This window comes from Choloepus didactylus, chromosome 6, assembly GCF_015220235.1.
Source record: "Choloepus didactylus isolate mChoDid1 chromosome 6, mChoDid1.pri, whole genome shotgun sequence".
In the NCBI taxonomy this organism is placed as follows: Eukaryota; Metazoa; Chordata; class Mammalia; order Pilosa; family Megalonychidae; genus Choloepus; species Choloepus didactylus.
In genome coordinates this window covers 88,324,668-88,343,654 of record NC_051312.1, presented here as the reverse complement: position 1 = coordinate 88,343,654, position 18,987 = coordinate 88,324,668, and the positions used below count along the sequence as shown (strand labels likewise).

The window sequence follows — 18,987 nt, the reverse complement described above, 5'->3', positions numbered from 1 at the left end:
TGAAGTTAGCCAGAAACAAAAGGACAGATTCTGTATGGTCTCACTAATATGAACAGACATTAATGAACAAACTTTGGGAGTTAAAAGCTGACAACACAGGTGACCAGGAGACAGAAAGAGGGCAGAGACTAGCCATTTGATGCTGAAGGACTGCAGAATGTTTAGGATTGATTGCATAGATCCAGAAATAGATAGCATAATACTGTGTGATGGTAGCACAGTGTTGTAAGTACACTGAACAAAGATGTCTGTGAATAAAGCTGAAAGAGGTGGGATAGGAGAATGTATGACACCAGAGGTAAAGATAGATGATAAAGACTGGGACTGTATAACTTGGCAAAAACTGGAGTGGCCAATGACTGTTACTAAATATACAAATATAAAAATGTTTTTGCATGTGGGAAAGCAAATGAATGTCAACCATGTAGAGAGTTGAAAAAGGGATGGTATTCAGGAAAAAACATAATCAAAGCAAACTGGAGTGTATGGTCAACAGTAACATTGTAATATACCTCCATAAAATGTAACAAAGGCAATATGCCAATGCTAAATGTATATGAGAGGCGGATATAGGGGACGAATATGGGATTCATGCTATTTGGTGACTTACTAGTATATTGTATTGTATGACATGTTATTTTTTTTTTATCATTTTTTTCTTATTGCTAAAAAAAAACCAAAACAATTTTTCTTGTAGTAATCAATATGTTCAAGTGCTGATTGTGGTGATAAATGTACAACTTTATGATGATACCATGAACAACTGATTGTACAGTGTGGATAAATGTATGGTATGTGAATATAACTCTATAAAATTGTAGGAAAAAATATATATATATATAGGAGTAAAAGTGTTGGAGAAAACATGGTGAGAGGGATGTACCTATCTACCTGTTGAGGAGCAGGTAGAATGGTGTAGCCTTTCTGAAGGTCAGTGTGGTTGTTCCACAAAAAGTTAAGTATGTGGGGACCAAAAGGTCCTGTAGCCTCATTATGAGGTATGTCATTTGAAGATCTGAGAGCAGGACATGAATGAACATTTGCAAACTGATGTTCATGGAGGCAGTAATCATGATTTGCAAAGGGTGGAGATGACCTAAGGGTACATTGACTGAAGAATGGAATGGTGTACTGTGGTGTACACTTACAGTGGAACATTGAGCAACTACAAGAAGGAGTGAAGCTGTGAGACACACAACGAGGTGAATGGATCCTGTACACAGTATTTGAGTGATGTACACCAGAAATAAAGGCAAACACTTTAATGCCTCACCAATATGGACTAACTAGAATGTATAAACTCAGAATTGAATCTTAGAACATAGCCTAACGTGGACATATAATTGTAATAGTCCCTAGATTGTAAGCTCTTGCAGCAGTTAACTCTATCCCTGAATTGTAATGCCTGTCTCTAAACTTTGAGATGCTGATCCCCTAGCATATAACCTGATTGGTCTCTGGAACAATGCATATCTCTGAGACACCTGAAACTCAGAGCTAGAGCTCGGCAGATATGAATGTCAGTATTAGTGCATACAGCCACTGTTAAAAAAAAAAAAAAAAGCTGAAAAACAGCCCAGACTTCAAATAGTGATATGAATGAAGCAGGTCTGGTTAAGACCAGGACAAGCCAGGCCAAAGGGTAAAGGCTGAAACTGACTGTGTTTTAAAACTTCAACTCCCATATGAGACTGTGCCAGTTTGAGTGTATTGTGTCCCCCAAATGCCATTATCTTTGTGGTCTTGTGTGGGGCAGACGTTTTTGGTGCTGGTTAGATTTGCTTGGAATGTGCCCCACTCAGCTGTGGGTAATAATCATTTTGATGAGATGTTCCCATGGAGGCTTGGCCCCACCCATTCGGGAGCTGACTCAAAGAGAGGAAACGGAGTGCAGCTGTGAGTGGCGTTTTGAGGAGGAGCAAACTTGCTAGAGAGGAATGCCCTGGGAGAAAGCCGTTTTGAGGCCGGAGCTTTGGAGCAGATGCCAGCTGCCTTCCTAGCTAACAGAGGTTTTCCGGACGCCGTTGGCCATCCTCCGGTGAAGGTACCCGATTGCTGAGGTGTTAACTTGGACACTTTGTGGCCTTGAGACTGTAACTGTGTAGTGAAATAAACCCCCGTTTTATAAAAGCCTATCCATCTCTGGTGTTTTGCATTCTGCAGCATTAGCAAACTAAGACAGAGACCAAGGGAAGAGATATCTATTTGGTACAGAATCTAAATTTTCTCAGTGGTACAACTCTACAGTCGATTTGTTCAAACACCACAATTGCATGGAACTTTGAATAGGAAGTGAGATACGATAGGTTAGTATAGGCTGGAGTGAAATAGTGACACATCCCAGAGTAATTTGGGTAGATGGTAAGGAATATGTTTACAGCCTCCCCCTCCCCAGCCCCGGGGATCTGGGGGAAGGTGCAGATGTGTTGGACATCCTCACCTGGACTGGTGTTGATGTTGTCACAGGCATTGGGATTGGCAGTTTGATGTGTTGAGCCCTCAGTCGTAGGACTTGCCCTTATGAGGCTCGTTGCTGCAAAGGGGAAGCTAAGTTTGCATGTGGTTGTGCCTAAGAGTCTCCCCCTGAGTGCCTCTTTGTTGCTCAGATGTGGCCCTCTCTCTCTCTAACTGGGCCATCTCAACAGGTGAACTCGCTGCCCTCCCCCACATTGGACCCGACTCCCAGGGTTGTAAGTCTCTCTGGCAATGCAGAACATGACTCCCGGGGATGAATGTGGACCTGGCATCGTGGGACTGAGAGTATCTTATTGACCAAAAGGGGGATGCAAAATGAGACAAAATAGTTTCAGTGGCTGAGAGATTTCAAATGGGGTCGAGAGGTCACTCTGGTGGACATTCTTATGCACTATATAGATAACACGTCTTAGGTTTTAATGCATTGGAATAGCCAGAAGTAAATACCTGAAACTACCAAACTCCAACCCAGCAGTCTGGACTCCTGAAGACAATTATATAATAATATAGATTACAAGGGGTGACAATGTGATTGTGAAGACCTTGTGGCTCACACCTCCTTTATCTAGTGTATGGATGAGTAGAAAAATGGGGATAAAACTAAAGGACAAATGGGTGGGATGAGGGGATGATTTGAGTGTTCTTTTTTCACTTTTATTTTTTATTCTTGTTCTGGTTCTTTCTGATTTAAGGAAAATGTTCAGAGATAGATTGTGGTGATGAACGCATAACTGTTATCATACTGTGGACAGTGGATTGTATACCATGGATGATTATATGGTGTGTGACTGTATTTCAATAAAACTGAATTTAATATAAAAAAAAAGACAATAGGTAAACTGTAGAAAAAAAATTAATTAATCTATATGTCTATCCTTATGCCTGAACCACATTTTCTTGATTAATGTAGCTTTATAGTAAATATTATGGCATGTAGAGTTAGTCTTTCAACTTTATTTTTCATTTTCAAGATTGTTTTGTCTATTGTAGCTTCTTTGCATTTCCATATAAAGATCAATTTTGGGGGAACGAACATCTTAACTGTCTTGAGTTTCCAGTTCATGAACATGATAATCTCTCCTTTTATTCAGGTCTTCTTTAATTTTTCTCAGCAATATTTTTTAGTTTCAGTGTAGAGATTTCATACATCTTTTGTTGGATTTTTTCCTAGTATTTTTATGCTATTGCAAATAAAAGTTTAAATTTTATTTAAAATAAATTTAAATGATTTAAATTAGTATATAAATTTAGTATAAAACATGCAAATTAATGTATAAAATACAATTGATTTTTGTTGATAGACTTTGTGTCCGGAAATATTGCTGAAGTTACTTACTGGTTCTAGAAATGTTTTGTTGATTTCTTAATACTTTCTATGTAAATGATCACATTGTGAATAGGGACAGTTTCATTTCCCTTTTTCAATCTTTCTGCTTTCATTTCTTTTTCTGCTTATACACTGGCTAGCATGTCTCTAGTACATTCTTATATAGAAGTAGTGAGAGTAAGTATCCTTGACTTGTTCCTGATCTTAGAGTCAAAAAGTTCAGTGTTTCACTATTAAGCATGATGTTAGCATTGGTTTTACATGTATTCCCTTTTCACTTTTCTTTGGATTTTGATACTTATTTTGTATTTTGTTTATAATTTTCTTCTTCTTTTATTATGGGAATTCTCAAACATTCACCAAAGTAGAAAAAAGAACACAATAAACCTCTATATGACCACTATCCAGCTTTGATAATTATTAACATGTCACCAAATTTGTTTCGTCTATACTCCCCTAATCCTCTTCTTCATGGATTATTTTCAAGCAGACCACTTTTTCTATTTTCCAAAATTTTTAGTTGTCTAATTCTACTACTCTACTATTGTGTCCGTAAACTCGTTTGTGATGGATTATTTCCTGACATGGTTTGTCATTTTTTTATTGTGAGTTTATTTTTAGCAGAACTTTTTCCCCTCCTAAGAGAATCTCCGTGCCCCGAGTTGTGGAAACAGCCCTGCAGAGAGCTTTAGGCTTGCTTCTTCCAGGAACTGTGGTGGAATCACTGGCCTTGGCCCATTATTATACTGACTTCTTGGCCTGGCGTTTCCTCAACCATATGAAAAATGCAAACTCAAACCCCATATTCATGTAAGGGATAGACCTAAGATTATAAATGTTCTAGGGAACCCTACTCAGAGCCCAGGCAGAAACAAACCAACTTCCTTGTCTTCCTGTCTCAGTGGTAGATTTTTTTTCTGGTCTACTCTTTCCCTTAAGATGTAGCTTTTCTTGGGTTTGAGCTTTATGAGGATGTCTTAATCCCAATTTCTACCTTTTTTAGAGGTCTAAGGAAGGTTCATCTTCTGTCCATATTTGGGCATTAAGGTACTAAGGTACTAAGACTAACTCCATCCTCATCCTGGGCAGTTTCAGCATCCATCAGAAGCCTATTAAGGTCTTTTTTTGTTTCTGGTATCTGGGTATTTTCTTGCAAATATGTAACAAAATGCATGTTGTATTTTATTCAAAATTTGTAAGTATTTGTGGTTGGAAGTATTCCAATTATCTTAATCTACTGCATTGCTGAGACTTGAAGTTCCTCCTGGAAATCTTAATAAAATATGTTGTTAACCTGGCAGGAAAAAGTTCAGTCATTTTTGATGATTATTCTTCAATTCAACCTTTTTACAGGTAGGAAACTTTAGGACCAGAAAGATAACACAGCAAGTTAGTGGCAGACCTGGGTTAGGAATTGATTTATTGTTTTAGGCTGCACAGTTGCTATATCTCTAGGTTCTGCCCTATCTGTAAATTACAACTGAATTAAATCATTTTTTAACAGTTCTTCCAACTCTATGACTTTATAATTCCATGCCATTTCTAACATAAAGTTCCAGGAAATTTCATCTGCGCTCCTAATATTCTAATTAACTGTAAGCTATCAGGAGACAGGCACATGCTCCCATCTCCCTCAGCATTCTAACATTTAATTTGGAACAAATCCACTGAGCACTCACTCATAGCATTCCCATATCTACCTTCATTATGGTACCTAATGCATTGTGTTGCAATTATTGGTTTACATTCAGTGCCCCCCACTTGATTGTAAGCTCTTTAAGGGCAAGAATCACCAGGTACATAGTAAATCTCAGTAAATACTGAATAAATAAATGAATTAATTTAATCCATTCTTCACATTGCTCCTAACAATATGTTCCGAAAAACATGATATTCAAGACTCTCATTAGCTTTTCCCATGCTGCCTCTCTAAGTTCATTTCTGCCTCCTGATACAGTCACAGTGGACTACTTGAAGACATTCTTGCTTATGTCTTCTCTTTCACCATTCCCTCATCTGAAGAATGCTTTTCCTCCCATTCTCTGCTCATTGAAATCCTTTTTCTTCTTCAAGGACAGCCCATCTCAGATGCCACTTCTCCCCTAAAGCCCTCTAAGATTCCCCGGTCTCCTCCCTTCTCCGTGCTTCCACAGCATGCTTTGCATATTTCCCTTAAGTACCATGCCATTTTGCCCAATGTTATAGTTATTTGAGTTCATATCTCTTTTCTCCCCTAGGTTATAAACTCCCTAAATGCAAGAATCCTTGTGTCCTCTCTCACCAAGTACAATGCCTTGCATGTAATAGATGCTTAATAAATTATTATTGAATTGAATGAAAATGAATTTTGAGATTAAAACTTGCCTTCTTGGGTTCCAAAGTCCTTTTTATTCTTTGAATTGGCATTTCCTTCCCCTCTACCTGTGGACTGAGTCTTCAGTGGTGGTGCTTCTGTTCCCTCCAGGTAGCTTATGACACGGGGGATTTCTACCATGCTATTCCATGGCTGGAGGAGGCTGTCAGTCTCTTCCGAAGATCTTATGGAGAGTGGAACACAGAGGATGAGGCAAGTCTAGAGGATGCCTTGGATCACTTGGCTTTTGCCTATTTCCAGGTAGGGGAGTAAGTGAGGCTTAATGCTTTCATCACAAGAAAGGTAATGCTTTCTACCCACTTGACTGTTTTCTAAGTATTTTCATGTCTTAATTTATTTCATCTTCCCAACAGGACCAAACGTGAGCTAAGCAGGGCAGTTATTTTATTATTTCCATAGCACATAAGTAAACTGAGTCTCCAAAAAATTATTAATTTGTCACAATGTTCCCAGAGCTGGGATTAGAGTTCAAGTCTTTCTGACTCCATCTAGTCCTTTTTCCAATGTACTAACTACTTTAAAATCATCTTCTCCCATGCAGGATGCCATTTCTCCCCTGTAGCAGCAGCAGCTGTATCCACAAATGCTTAATGAGTCCGTGGTTGTCTTAGTGTACCAGGCTGTTATGACACATGCAACACCATGGTTGACTTAAGCGAAAGAAATTTATTGGCTCATGGTTTCAGAGGCTAGAAGTCTAAAATCAAGGTCTTAACAGGCCATGCTTTCTTGCTGAAGTTGGTAGCATTCTGGTGATGGCTCGCTGCAATCCTTGGGGTTCCTTGGCTTGCATCTCTGCCTCCCATCACACTGGCATTTATCTCTCCTTGTGTCTCTTCTTTCCATTCTCGCTGACTTCTGGCTTTTGGCTGCTCCCTATGGCTTTCTGTGACTAACTACTTCCAAATTTCTTACTATTATGAAGGATTCCAGTAACATCTTCAAAAGGCCCTGTTTATAAACAGGTTCACATCCACAGGAATGTGGATTAAGATTAAGAATGTCCCTGCTGGAGTACCTAATTCAGTCTGCTACAGTGGTAAATGTAGATCACTCTGTTGCATTCTCAACAACTCATAACTCTTCCTAAATATTGTGGTATGATATTGCCCTTGTTAAAGGGTGAAGTTTGATGTTATCCTCTCCTGTCTACAATAGAGTCCGACTGTAATGGACTAACGCCCAGCTTCAGAGCTGGAGTCATTGTTCCATGGTACCAGCTTCAGTATCTTTTCAAGGTGTTACTTTTCCTTGGCACTGTTGATCCACTACCTGTTATGCCTCATGGGGAAGCTCATTTCCCTAAATATGGGAGATGTCTTCCTTTTGTACAGCTAAACCCATTTCCCACTAGAGTTGTACAGTCTCCAAGAACAGACTGGGAAAATTCCCGTGGAGTCAATTCCATTGTGTTCCCGAAGCTAATAAAACATTTCTGTTCCCTACATTCCTTTTTCTTTCCTCCTTTTCCCAAGAAGAGGGAGGGGGATATAGGTGGTCCAAACCCATGTGTTACGGCCAAAACAGATATATTCTCAGTGCAGCAAACAGTTCTGTTCCTCTGATGGAAGTTCCTGGTAAGTGACTCTTAGACATGAAGTTACTACATATTAAATTCGAAATAGAATAACTGTGATGTAACAAGGAGGGGAACAAGTAATTGCATTTTAATAGAGGAAGAAAATGGAGAATTAACATGAGAGACTCAGAGAAGATAAATCCAAAGACAGGGATTTAAATACAGTGCCTAATTATTAGTTGGCCTCCCTCCCCCAACTGCGATGGCTTAGATTTCCTTTACTCACTGGTAGACCATCCCTTTCCACAACTGAGCTCTGTCTGCTGAAATTCTGTTCATTTACAAGGTGCAGTTCAAATGTCACCTGCTTTGTGAAGTCTTTCTTAATTCCCCTCAGACGGCCTAGACTTTCCTCTCTTGCACTCTTCTTAAAAAATTCCACAGTACTAAAACACATGTGGCATTGTCTTACATTTTATTTATGTTCCCTTTTTTTACCCACCCTAAATTAGGAGTAAATGTCCCTCCATGGACCTTTCATTATCATATCAAATTGTATATGTGTGTGTATTTCATTATATATTTTAATTAACAACTATTTCAGTAACTGCTAAGAATGAGAGACAGTAGAGTGTAGTGGTTAAACCATAGTCTCTGGAGTCAGACAGACCTGGGATCAAATTTTGTGAAAATTTGAGCAACTTAATCTCCCTGGGACTCAGTTTTCTTATCTGTAAAAGGAGAATAATAATCATGATCACCTCAAAGAGCTGTTGTGAGGATTAAACTAGCTAATGCATGTGAAATCTTAACATAATGTGTGACATAATATGCACTCGATAACTGTAAGCCATTATGATTATATTGCACACTACAAATTTATGTGCTATTTTTTCATTTAACATTATTATTATACACATTTCCAAGGAAATTTAACTGAAATAGTAACTCTCACTTTGTTCTTGACAGAATAAAATCATATCTCATGATAAGGTCCTTGAATTTTAAAAATATGTAAAATTATATTTTAGTTCTTTTCATCTCACAAAGAGTCTAAAGAAGTTATAAACTTGAGTTAATACCTGGCAGTATAAGATATCCCTATATTACTGAACTATTCCTCTGTTAAGTATAGAACAGAATATTTCATGGTATAAATGATTAGAAACAATCTATATGTCCAACAATAGCAAATGGTTAAGTCATCTGTGATGTAGCTTCAGGATGGAATAAAATGTAGTCATGAAAAATTCTATGTAATAATACAAAAAAGACTCCAGATAACAGTGTAGAGTGAAATAATCAGGATGTGAAAATGTATAAAAATATGATTATAACTATGTGAAACTGTGTATTAATCAAAGTGCTTGCAATGTCTGTGTTTCAGTGGAGCAGGTTTTTTCTATTTCCCATATGTTTTATAATGTGCTTATTATTACTTTTATCATTAAAAATGAATTTTTAAAAATTTGCAAAAATAAAATGATTGGGAGGATATACAGTTCCACTGGCTAATCATCATCCCATGGCACTCAGAGGATAGCAAGCAGCCCACCTATGTAGATACTGTTCCCCAAATTTGTCTGGAAAGTCCCTGTTTACTTTTTGCTAATGTTTAGCCAGGGACAGTTCATTACTATGCATTGGAGAATCTTAAATTTTTTCTTCTTCCTTTGCCTCTTTCCCACTAACTTTATAGACTCTAGGTATTGAGCCTGGAAAACAAGTTATAATTTTAATAGGATTTTTATAGTTCCATGTGAAGAGTAATAGTAAAATATAAAAAATAACAACACCCTGCAATTACATCATTTTAAGAAAGTTTATTTTGATTTATCTTTCTATCTTCTCTAGTAAAAGCGATCATTTGTAAATTTGTAACTGAGAAAATTGAAGAGACTTGGTTGAATCAGGTCAACATTTCTAGTCTGCTGCTCATTTCCATGAATCTTATTATTTACTTGTAGTAAAAATACTCTATGGTTTAAAAAAAAGATCCGTTTAATGATTTGGTCAGAGGAAATGGTGTCAATGTGGTTAACTATTTCCTTTCCTTTTTTTTTTTTTTTTTTTTTTTGGTAGGTGGGAAACGTTTCCTACGCCCTCAATCTCTCCCAAGAGTTTCTTCTCTACAGTACGTAATGATAAGAGATAAGCCAAAGGTCTGATTTATTGGAAAATCTCTTCTGCTTTTGGTCTTTAATTGCTGCAAATTAAATACAGATATCTATTTTTATTTTTCTACTTTCATAATCCAAGTTACCTTTCAAATTTTGGATTAAATCTTCGTTATATGCATATCAATGTATCGGGGGAAATTTTTAATTAGTTGGAAAATGCTAAAAAGAAGGTATCAACCTGTCCCTTTCCTCCTCCACCCCTAACTAGTTATATATTAGTGTTGCTTCAATGGGGAACAATGAACAAGTCCAGGATTGGGAGCCAGTTTCTTCAGAGACATTTTTTTTTATTTTAAATTCGTTTTTGTTGAGATATATTCACATACCATACAGTCATTCACAGTGTACAAGCAGCTGTTCACAGTACCATCATATAGTTGTGCACACATCACCCAAATCAATTTTTGAACATTTCTTTACTCCAAAAAAAATAAAAATAAGAATAAAAGTAAAAGTAAAAGTAAAAAAGAACACCCAAAGCATTCCATCCCCTCATCCCATCCTATTTTTCATTTAGTTTTTGTCCTCATTTTTCTACTCATCTGTTCATATACTGGATAAAGGGAGTATGAGCCACAAGATTTTCACAATCACACAGTCACACCGTGAAAGCTACATTGTCTTCAAGAATGTAGGCTACTGGGTTGCATTTCAACAGTTTCAGGTATTTCCTTGTAGTTATTCCAACACACTAAAAACTAAAAAGAGATATCTATATAGCATATAAGAATGCCCTCCAGAGTGACCTCTCGACTCCATTTGAAATCTCTCAGTCACTGAAACTTTACCTTGTTTCATTTCGCTTCCCCTTTTGGTCAAGAAGATTTTCTCAATCCTATGATGCCGGGTCCAGATTCATCCCCAGGAGTCATATCCCATGTTGCCAGGGAGATTTACACCCCTAGGAGTCAGGTCCCACATAGAGGGGAGGGCAGTGAGTTCACCTGCCCAGTTGGCTTAGCTAGACAGAGAAAGGCCACATCTAAGCAACAAAGAGGTTCTCTGGGGGAGACTCTTAGGCACAATTATAAGTAGGCTTAGCCTCTCCTTTGCAGTAACAAGCTTCATAAGGGCAAGCCCTTCTAAATTGGTAGTCCCCAGTGCTTCTGAGAATGCCAGTAATTTCCCAGATGAGAAAGTTTAATATTTCCACATTTTTTCCCCAGTTCCTCAGGGAGGGGCCTGCAAATATATTTTTATTCCTTCAGAGACATTTTAAAGATCCAGGTTTTGGAAGTAGATCTGGGAATGAATGAAATCAATGAGAGCTGTGTTTGTAAAGAAGGAGAGTGATTCAGCAGGATTATTCATTTTGGTTATTTACAGAGAGATATCAATTCCTTCTTTAAGCCAGAGCTCACTTTGCTATGCAAGCATCCTGCCCAGTTAGCCACAGAATTCAGCTTCAGCTCCCTTCAGGGAGTGGCTCTTGAATAAGCACACAGCACAGTTAAACAGGAGGGAGACTCTTCCAAGCTCAGCTCTCTACTATGCTGGGATTTTTTGCTTAAAATTTTGGTAACCAGTGGCTTCCCAGATTTTCTTGAACCAGGTATTTAGATACTAAAATAGGATACAAAATCACTATTGTTATTTTTTAATATTCAAAGAGTATTTCATGTAGGACTTTACAAGTGTATTTATTCATAACTTTCTAATGAATCCATTTAGTGACATTATGCCTTTCTGAAAATTTTGCAAACAGTTGGATAAGGAAGTAGACGTATGGTCTGGAAACACATGGGTAGTTAGTGATGGAGGCAAAATTATAATGCAGCCTGCCTTTATTTCTTTGTGTTTGAGTGATTAAAATCTCTGTCTCTTCCAGAGAACCCAAATTGTGTGCTTTCATGAACAGATAAGCAGGACATGGCAAATTGAGATTCCTGGTTCCATTTTGGGCTTTGCAATGTTTTCACTGGTATTTTGAGCTCATAATTTCCATTCTCCAAAATTTCATTTCTCCTCTTGTCAAACAAAGGTTGATAATTTCTGTCCCCTCCTTTCCTCCTTTGCCAGAGTGGTGGTGGTGGTTAGAAGCACACTGAGATCCTCAGAGAAAGATGCTTTGGGAGCAGTAGCACAACTCAGCAGCTCTTTCTGAGTTGCCCTGAGAGTCATGCCCAGAGGCCAGCAGGCCATAGGTAGCTGCCAACCTATGGGGCATCTTGCAGCCAAATAGGTGGGCACAAACAAGACACTAGATTACTGGGTTTCCCTGGACCCTTGTGGGACTCCAGGCTAGAACCACTTTGTTCCATAAAGCTCTGCTCTGAGTCTAGGCCAGTTAGGATTTCTGAAGGATCTAGTGGAGCAGAGCATGGATTAGCTTCCATTTCTCCAAAGAAGAATAGCTTGGGTCCCTCTGCTTTTGGTTTTGGCTCTCTGGACTTCTCTTTCATAATACTTACTTATCATGTTTTGTTCTAAATAGTTAATTTTCCTTTTTTCCCATTAGACTTTAAACTCGGGGCAGTTACCCTCTAGCACAATATTCTGTACATAGTAGATGTTCATTGAAGATTCACTGAATGGGTAGGTGAATGAATGAATGAATGATGTGGCTTATTCCCTATACATAAATTGGACCGTCCCACTATCCTAGAGTAGCCATCCTCATGATTCCTTGGTCTAAGAATGTTAAACACCATTTTTCTTCCCAAAGCCCTTTGCACCTTTGGATCTACCAGGCCCAACTCAATCTTTTTAAAGTACCACTCTTCTGGGAGTGAGAGCCTTTCGTGCCCCTGTGAATTGTCTATTGCCAATCCTGTGATACAGTGAAGCTATAGGAAACCCTGGCAGCACTCCCTGGGGACAGTATTTATTAATCCATATTATTTGCTGCTGTGATTTCTCCCAGGTCCAAATAATAAGAGGGTGGCCAGGAATGTCTTGAAGTATGAAAGGCTCTTGTCAGAGAGTCCCCATCAGGCAGTAGCTGAGGCTGTCATCCAGAGGCCCAATGTACCCCACCTGCAGACCAGAGACACCTATGAGGGATTGTGTCAGACCCTGGGCTCCCAGGTAGGATTCCCCTGGAAAAGGGAAAGGGGGGACAGGCTTGGCTAGAGCGTGAGAAGGTAGAATTGAAACAATGTGAGGGGAAAGAGCTGATGCATTAAAAAAATAAAGCTTACTTGGACAGTATCAGAATGACTACATTCTGTATCCCTACATCTCAGTTCTTCAGCGCCATAGTTCCCCAAAATTGGTTTCTGCTCCTAGACCCTTCTTCTCTTCAGCTGAGTCTGCTCTTTTCCTTCCAGCCCACTCACTTCCAGCTCTCTAGCCTCTACTGTTCCTATGAGACCAATTCCAGCCCCTACCTGCTGCTGCAGCCTGCCCGGAAGGAGGTCATCCACCTGAAGCCTTATGTTGTTCTCTACCATGACTTTGTCAATGACTTGGAGGCTCAGAAAATTAGAGGACTCGCAGAACCATGGGTGAGTGTCCCCAAAGCCTGCCAGGAACTTCCCTTTTGTTTCTTCACATGCCTGGAGCTCAGCAGTTTGAGAACAGGCAGCCTCAACCCCCAGATGCTTCATCAGTCAGGAATTCAATGTGTCAACCTTTCCATATAATTGGTAGAAGAAAAGAAAGGAAGAAATGACCAAGGCAAGGAGTGAAATTCCAGTGCAGACTTACAGAATTACAGAGAGGGAAAATTATCTAGTTTAACTTCGTTATTCTGTTTAAGAGGAAACTGAGGCTCAGAGAGGAGAAGGAACTTGATTAAGTACACACAGTTAGCTAGTGACAGAGCCGGTACATTGATTGCTGCTCTGCTGTTCTGCTTCTTTTATTACATTTGGTAACAGGCTACCCCCAAACCTCAGGGACAACAACCATAAAAGTTTGTTTTTTACTTTGTCATATTATGTCTCTCTTGGGGTTGGCTATGGCTCTGCTGTGCAGTTTTCACGCTGGTATCCAGCCTGGCGGTTTGGGATATTGCCAGTTTCATGGGAGAGGAAAAAGACACAGATGGCAAACCATGAACTGGCTCTTAAAGCTCCTGCTCAGAAGGGCCAAACATTACTCTCATCCATTTAACATTGGTCAAAGCAAATCCTGTAGCCACTACTGAGATCAACAGGGAGAGAATATTTAATTCTTCCACAGGGAAGGCACTGCAAGTCACAGAGCCAAGCTCAATGTCAATGGGGAGGGGACAGTTAATCCTCCCCCAAGACGGGTGGCACATTTTAGAAAAATAATCCACTATAAGCATACTGCCTCTTTGAAAAATGGGACCCCAATGCGACTGTCTGCGGCTTTTTTTCCCCAAGTGCTGTGGGGAGAGGGCAAACCGGACAGCATTCCCTCAATATGTGCTGCGCATCCATGCGTCTGATCCATCGTCCATCAACATACACTGCGAGCCTGCTGTGTGCCAGACACCTGCTGAGCTTTCACAAAGATGAAGTAATTGGTCCCTTCCATTTAGAATCTTACTGTATATTGGGGAAAAACAAATATTTACAATACATTATGATAAGTGCCTGTAAAAGAGGTGTGTGCAGAGGGTGGTGCTGTGGCAGCATAAAAAGTGAACATTCTCCTGAAGACAAGGCAGTGCAGTGGTGAAGGGCAGATGGGGAGGAGAGGAAAAAGCAGGGAAGGCTTCACCCTGGAGGTGAACTTTATCAGAGTAACAAAGTGGCAAAGGGTACTCCAGGAACACAAAACAATGTGTGCGATGTGTTCAGAGGACGGGGAGGAACTTGGCAGCTGAATGTGCAGTGGATGGGGTGGGAGGTAATAGGAAGTGCGGCCAGAGGGTGAGACATCGTTTAGGAAATGCCAGGGAGTCTGGATTTTATCCTTCAGGCAGTGGGAGATGTACAGGAGAGTAATGTGATCAGGTATGTGGATTTGAAAGAAGACTGGCCTCAGACGTGGATTGTTGGGAGAAGATGAACAGTAATCATTTCATCTAAAAGCACCTCCAGTGAAGTCTACAGTCTTTGTCCAGAAGCTTTCTGTGACGACTGAGTTCCTCTGGTGACCTGGAACAAAGTATTTCCAGAAGCTTTGGTTTCTCTGTGAGCCAGCTGCAGTATTTAGCATGAGCTGCTTTTTCCTTGGAGTGACTCTGTTGCCATGGTAACAGGACAGGAGGCCCACCCAAAGAGGTTCATTGGATCCTTTGACCAGCTCATCCATTTGGCATACACAGATCCTGCCAATGGGTGTAACACCATGCTAGGCATTTCAGTAGATACAGCAAGTCATCCCTGCTGGTGTACACTCTCGTTGGGGTGACAAGATACAGGATCGCTCCCTTCCCCCAGGTTGTTGATCCCTGTCTGTCTGTCTCTCCCAGGAAAAAACCTGGGCTTATGTGGTAGTGACTCCACCATGGGAACTGAGCATTGCGGCCGCCATGGTGGCTTGTATAGAATATATCTGCTTCCTGTTCACTGTCTGTTTCCCAAAGAAAGCTCTCCTGTTACTTCTCCACCTAGCCACATCCTACCCATTCTTGAAGACTCAGTTGAAACACCTCACCGCCCTCGGGTCCACTAGCCCTCACCACTCCAGCCCACACCTGTTGGTTCATTCGGTGCACATTTTGGGGGGCCACATTCAATGACCCATCCCTCCTCTGAACGCAAAGCTTTTCTCATTAGTTTTTTGGTGCTTAATTTTATCTTCTATTCTGTCATTTATGTTGCCTGCTGTCACTAAGAGTTCGTGAGCTAGTATCTTATCGCCCCAACTAAACTGTAAGCCAGCAGGGATCATTTGTTGTATTTTTTGAAATGCCTAGCATGGTGTTATGCCCATTGCAGCCAGAGTAATCTTTAAAAAGTCAGATCTGACCATGTCGAGACCTTGTTTAAAATTCTTTGATGGGTCGTTTTGCCCTCACATGCTTACAAAGCCCCATGGCCTGGCTGCTGCCAACCACTTTGTCACATCTCCCCCATACAGTCTACACTCCAGCCACACAAACAACTTTCATTTCCTTGAACGGGCCATGCTGTCTGCAGCCTTCACACATCTCTCTGCAGGAAGAGCTTTCCTTGACCTCTTTCCAGCTGTATGATTCCAATTTGCCTTTTGTACATTCTGGGAAGCCTTCCTAGTCCCTCTTAAGAATGAACTAGGGAGGCGGGGCAAGATGGAAGACTGGTGAGCTGTATGTTTTAGTTACTCCTCCAGGAAAGTAGGTAGAAAGCCAGGAACTGCGTGGACTGGACACCACAGAGCAATCTGTCTTTGGGCATACTTCATACAACACTCATGAAAATGTCGAACTGCTGAGATCAGCGAAATCTGTAAGTTTTTGCGGCCAGGGGACCCGCGCCCCTCCCTGCCAGGCTCAGTCCCGTGGGAGGAGGGGCTGTCAACTCCGGGAAGGAGAAGGGAGAACTGCAGTGGCTGCTCTTATCGGAAACTCATTCTACTGATCCAGACTCCAACCATAGATAGACAGAGACCAGACACCAGAGAATCTGTGAGCAGCCAGCCCAGCAGAGAGGAGACAGGCATAGAAAAAAAAAAACAACACGAAAAACTCCAAAATAAAAGCAGAGGATTTTTAGAGTTCTGGTGAACACAGAAAGGGGAAGGGCGGAGCTCAGGCCCTAAGGCGCATATGCAAATCCCGAAGAAAAGCCGATCTCTCTGCCCTGTGGACCTTTCCTTAATGGCCCTGGTTGCTTTGTCTCTTAGCATTTCAATAACCCATTAGATCTCTGAGGAGGACCCTTTTTTTTTTTTTTTTTAATCCTTTTTTCTTTTTCTAAAACAATTACTCTAAGAAGCCCAATACACAAAGCTTCAAAGACTTGCAATTTGGGCAGGTCAAGTCAAGAGCAGAACTAGGAGAGCTCTGAGACAAAAGGCAATAATTCAGTGGCTGAGAAAATTCACTAAACACCACAACTTCCCAAGAAAACGGGGGTGTCCGCTCACAGCCACCATCCTGGTGGACAGGAAACACTCCTGCCCATCGCCAGCCCCATAGCCCAGAGCTGCCCCAGACAACCCAGTGTGACGGAAGGGCTTCAAATAACAGGCACACACCACAAAACTGGGCGTGGACATTAGCCTTCCCTGCAACCTCAGCTGATTGTCCCAGAGCTGGGAAGGTGGAGCAGTGTGAATTAACAAAGCCCCATTCAGCCATCATTTGAGCAGACTGGGAGCCTCCCTACACAGCCCAGCAGCCCAGAACTGCCCTGAGGGGACGGCACTCACCTGTGACATAGCACAGTCATCCCTCAACAGAGGACCCAGGGTGCACAGCCTGGAAGAGGGGCCCACTTGCAAGTCTCAGAAACCATACGCCAATACCAAGGACTTGTGGGTCAGTGGCAGAGACAAACTGTGGCAGGACTGAACTGAAGGATTAGACTATTGCACCAGCTTTAAAACTCTAGGATCACCAGGGAGATTTGATTGTTAGGGCCACGCCCCCTCCCCGACTGCCCAGAAACACGCCCCACATACAGGGCAGGCAACACCAACTACACACGCAAGCTTGGTACACCAATTGGGCCCCACAAGACTCACTCCCCCACTCACCAAAAAGGCTAAGCAGGGGAGAACTGGCTTGTGGAGAACAGGTGGCTCGTGGGCGCCACCTGCTGGTTAGTTAGAGAAAGTGTACTCCACGAAGCTGCAGATCTGATAAATTAGAGATAAGGACTTGAATAGGTCTACAAACCCTAAAAGAACCCTATCAAGTTCAGCAAATGCCACGAGGCCAAAAACAACAGAAAATTATAAAGCATATGAAAAAACCAGACGATATGGATAACCCAAGCCCAAGCACCCAAATCAAAAGACCAGAAGAGACACAGCACCTAGAGCAGCTACTCAAAGAACTAAAGATGAACAATAAGACCATAGTACGGGATATGAAGGAAATCAAGAAGACTCTAGAAGAGCATAAAGAAGACATTGCAAGACTAAATAAAAAAAAGGATGATCTTATGGAAATTAAAGAAACTGTTGACCAAATTAAAAAGATTCTGGACACTCATAGTACAAGACTAGAGGAAGTTGAACAACGAATCAGTGACCTGGAAGATGACAGAATGGAAAATGAAAGCATAAAAGAAAGAATGGGGAAAAAAATTGAAAAAATCGAAATGGACCTCAGGGATATGATAGATAATATGAAACATCCAAATATAAGACTCATTGGTGTCCCAGAAGGGGAAGAAAAGGGTAAAGGTCTAGGAAGAGTATTCAAAGAAATTGTTGGGGAAAACTTCCCAAATCTTCTAAACAACATAAATACACAATTCATAAATGCTCAGCGAACCCCAAATAGAATAAATCCAAATAAACCCACTCCAAGACATATACTGATCACACTGTCAAACACAGAAGAGAAGGAGCAAGTTCTGAAAGCAGCAAGAGAAAAGCAATTCACCACATACAAAGGAAACAGCATAAGACTAAGTAGTGACTACTCAGCAGCCACCATGGAGGCGAGAAGGCAGTGGCACGATATATTTAAAATTCTGCGTGAGAAAAATTTCCAGCCAAGAATACTTTATCCAGCAAAGCTCTCCTTCAAATTTGAGGGAGAGCTTAAATTTTTCACAGACAAACAAATGCTGAGAGAATTTGCTAACAAGAGACCTGCCCTACTGGAGATACTAAAGGGAGCCCTACAGACAGAGAAACAAAGACAGGACAGAGAGACTTGGAGAAAGGTTCAGTACTAAAGAGGTTCGGTATGGGTACAATAAAGGATATTAATAGAGAGAGGGGAAAAATATGGCAAACATAAACCAAAGGATAAGATGGCCAATTCAAGAAATGCCTTCACGGTTATAACGTTGAATGTAAATGGATTAAACTCCCCAATTAAAAGATATAGATTCGCAGAATGGATCAAAAAAAATGAACCATCAATATGTTGCATACAAGAGACTCATCTTAGACACAGGGACACAAAGAAACTGAAAGTGAAAGGATGGAAAAAAATATTTCATGCAAGCTACAGCCAAAAGAAAGCAGGTATAGCAATATTAATCTCAGATAAAATAGACTTCAAATGCAGGGATGTTTTGAGAGACAAAGAAGGCCACTACATACTAATAAAAGGGGCAATTCAGCTAGAAGAAATAACAATCGTAAATGT

The 18,987-nt window shown here is 40.6% G+C and overlaps 1 protein-coding gene across 2 annotated transcripts in view; it reads left to right on the top strand.

The window, feature by feature from the left end:
- P4HA3 (prolyl 4-hydroxylase subunit alpha 3) overlaps window positions 1-18,987 on the top strand; it is a 58,598-nt gene that overhangs the window by 18,082 nt on the left and 21,529 nt on the right. For both annotated transcript variants that reach the window (XM_037841306.1, XM_037841304.1), the window contains exons 4-7: window positions 6,267-6,416; window positions 9,778-9,829; window positions 12,739-12,902; window positions 13,145-13,321. In XM_037841306.1, the coding sequence (XP_037697234.1) occupies window positions 6,267-6,416; window positions 9,778-9,829; window positions 12,739-12,902; window positions 13,145-13,321 (543 nt within the window). The remainder of the gene's footprint in view (window positions 1-6,266; window positions 6,417-9,777; window positions 9,830-12,738; window positions 12,903-13,144; window positions 13,322-18,987) is intronic.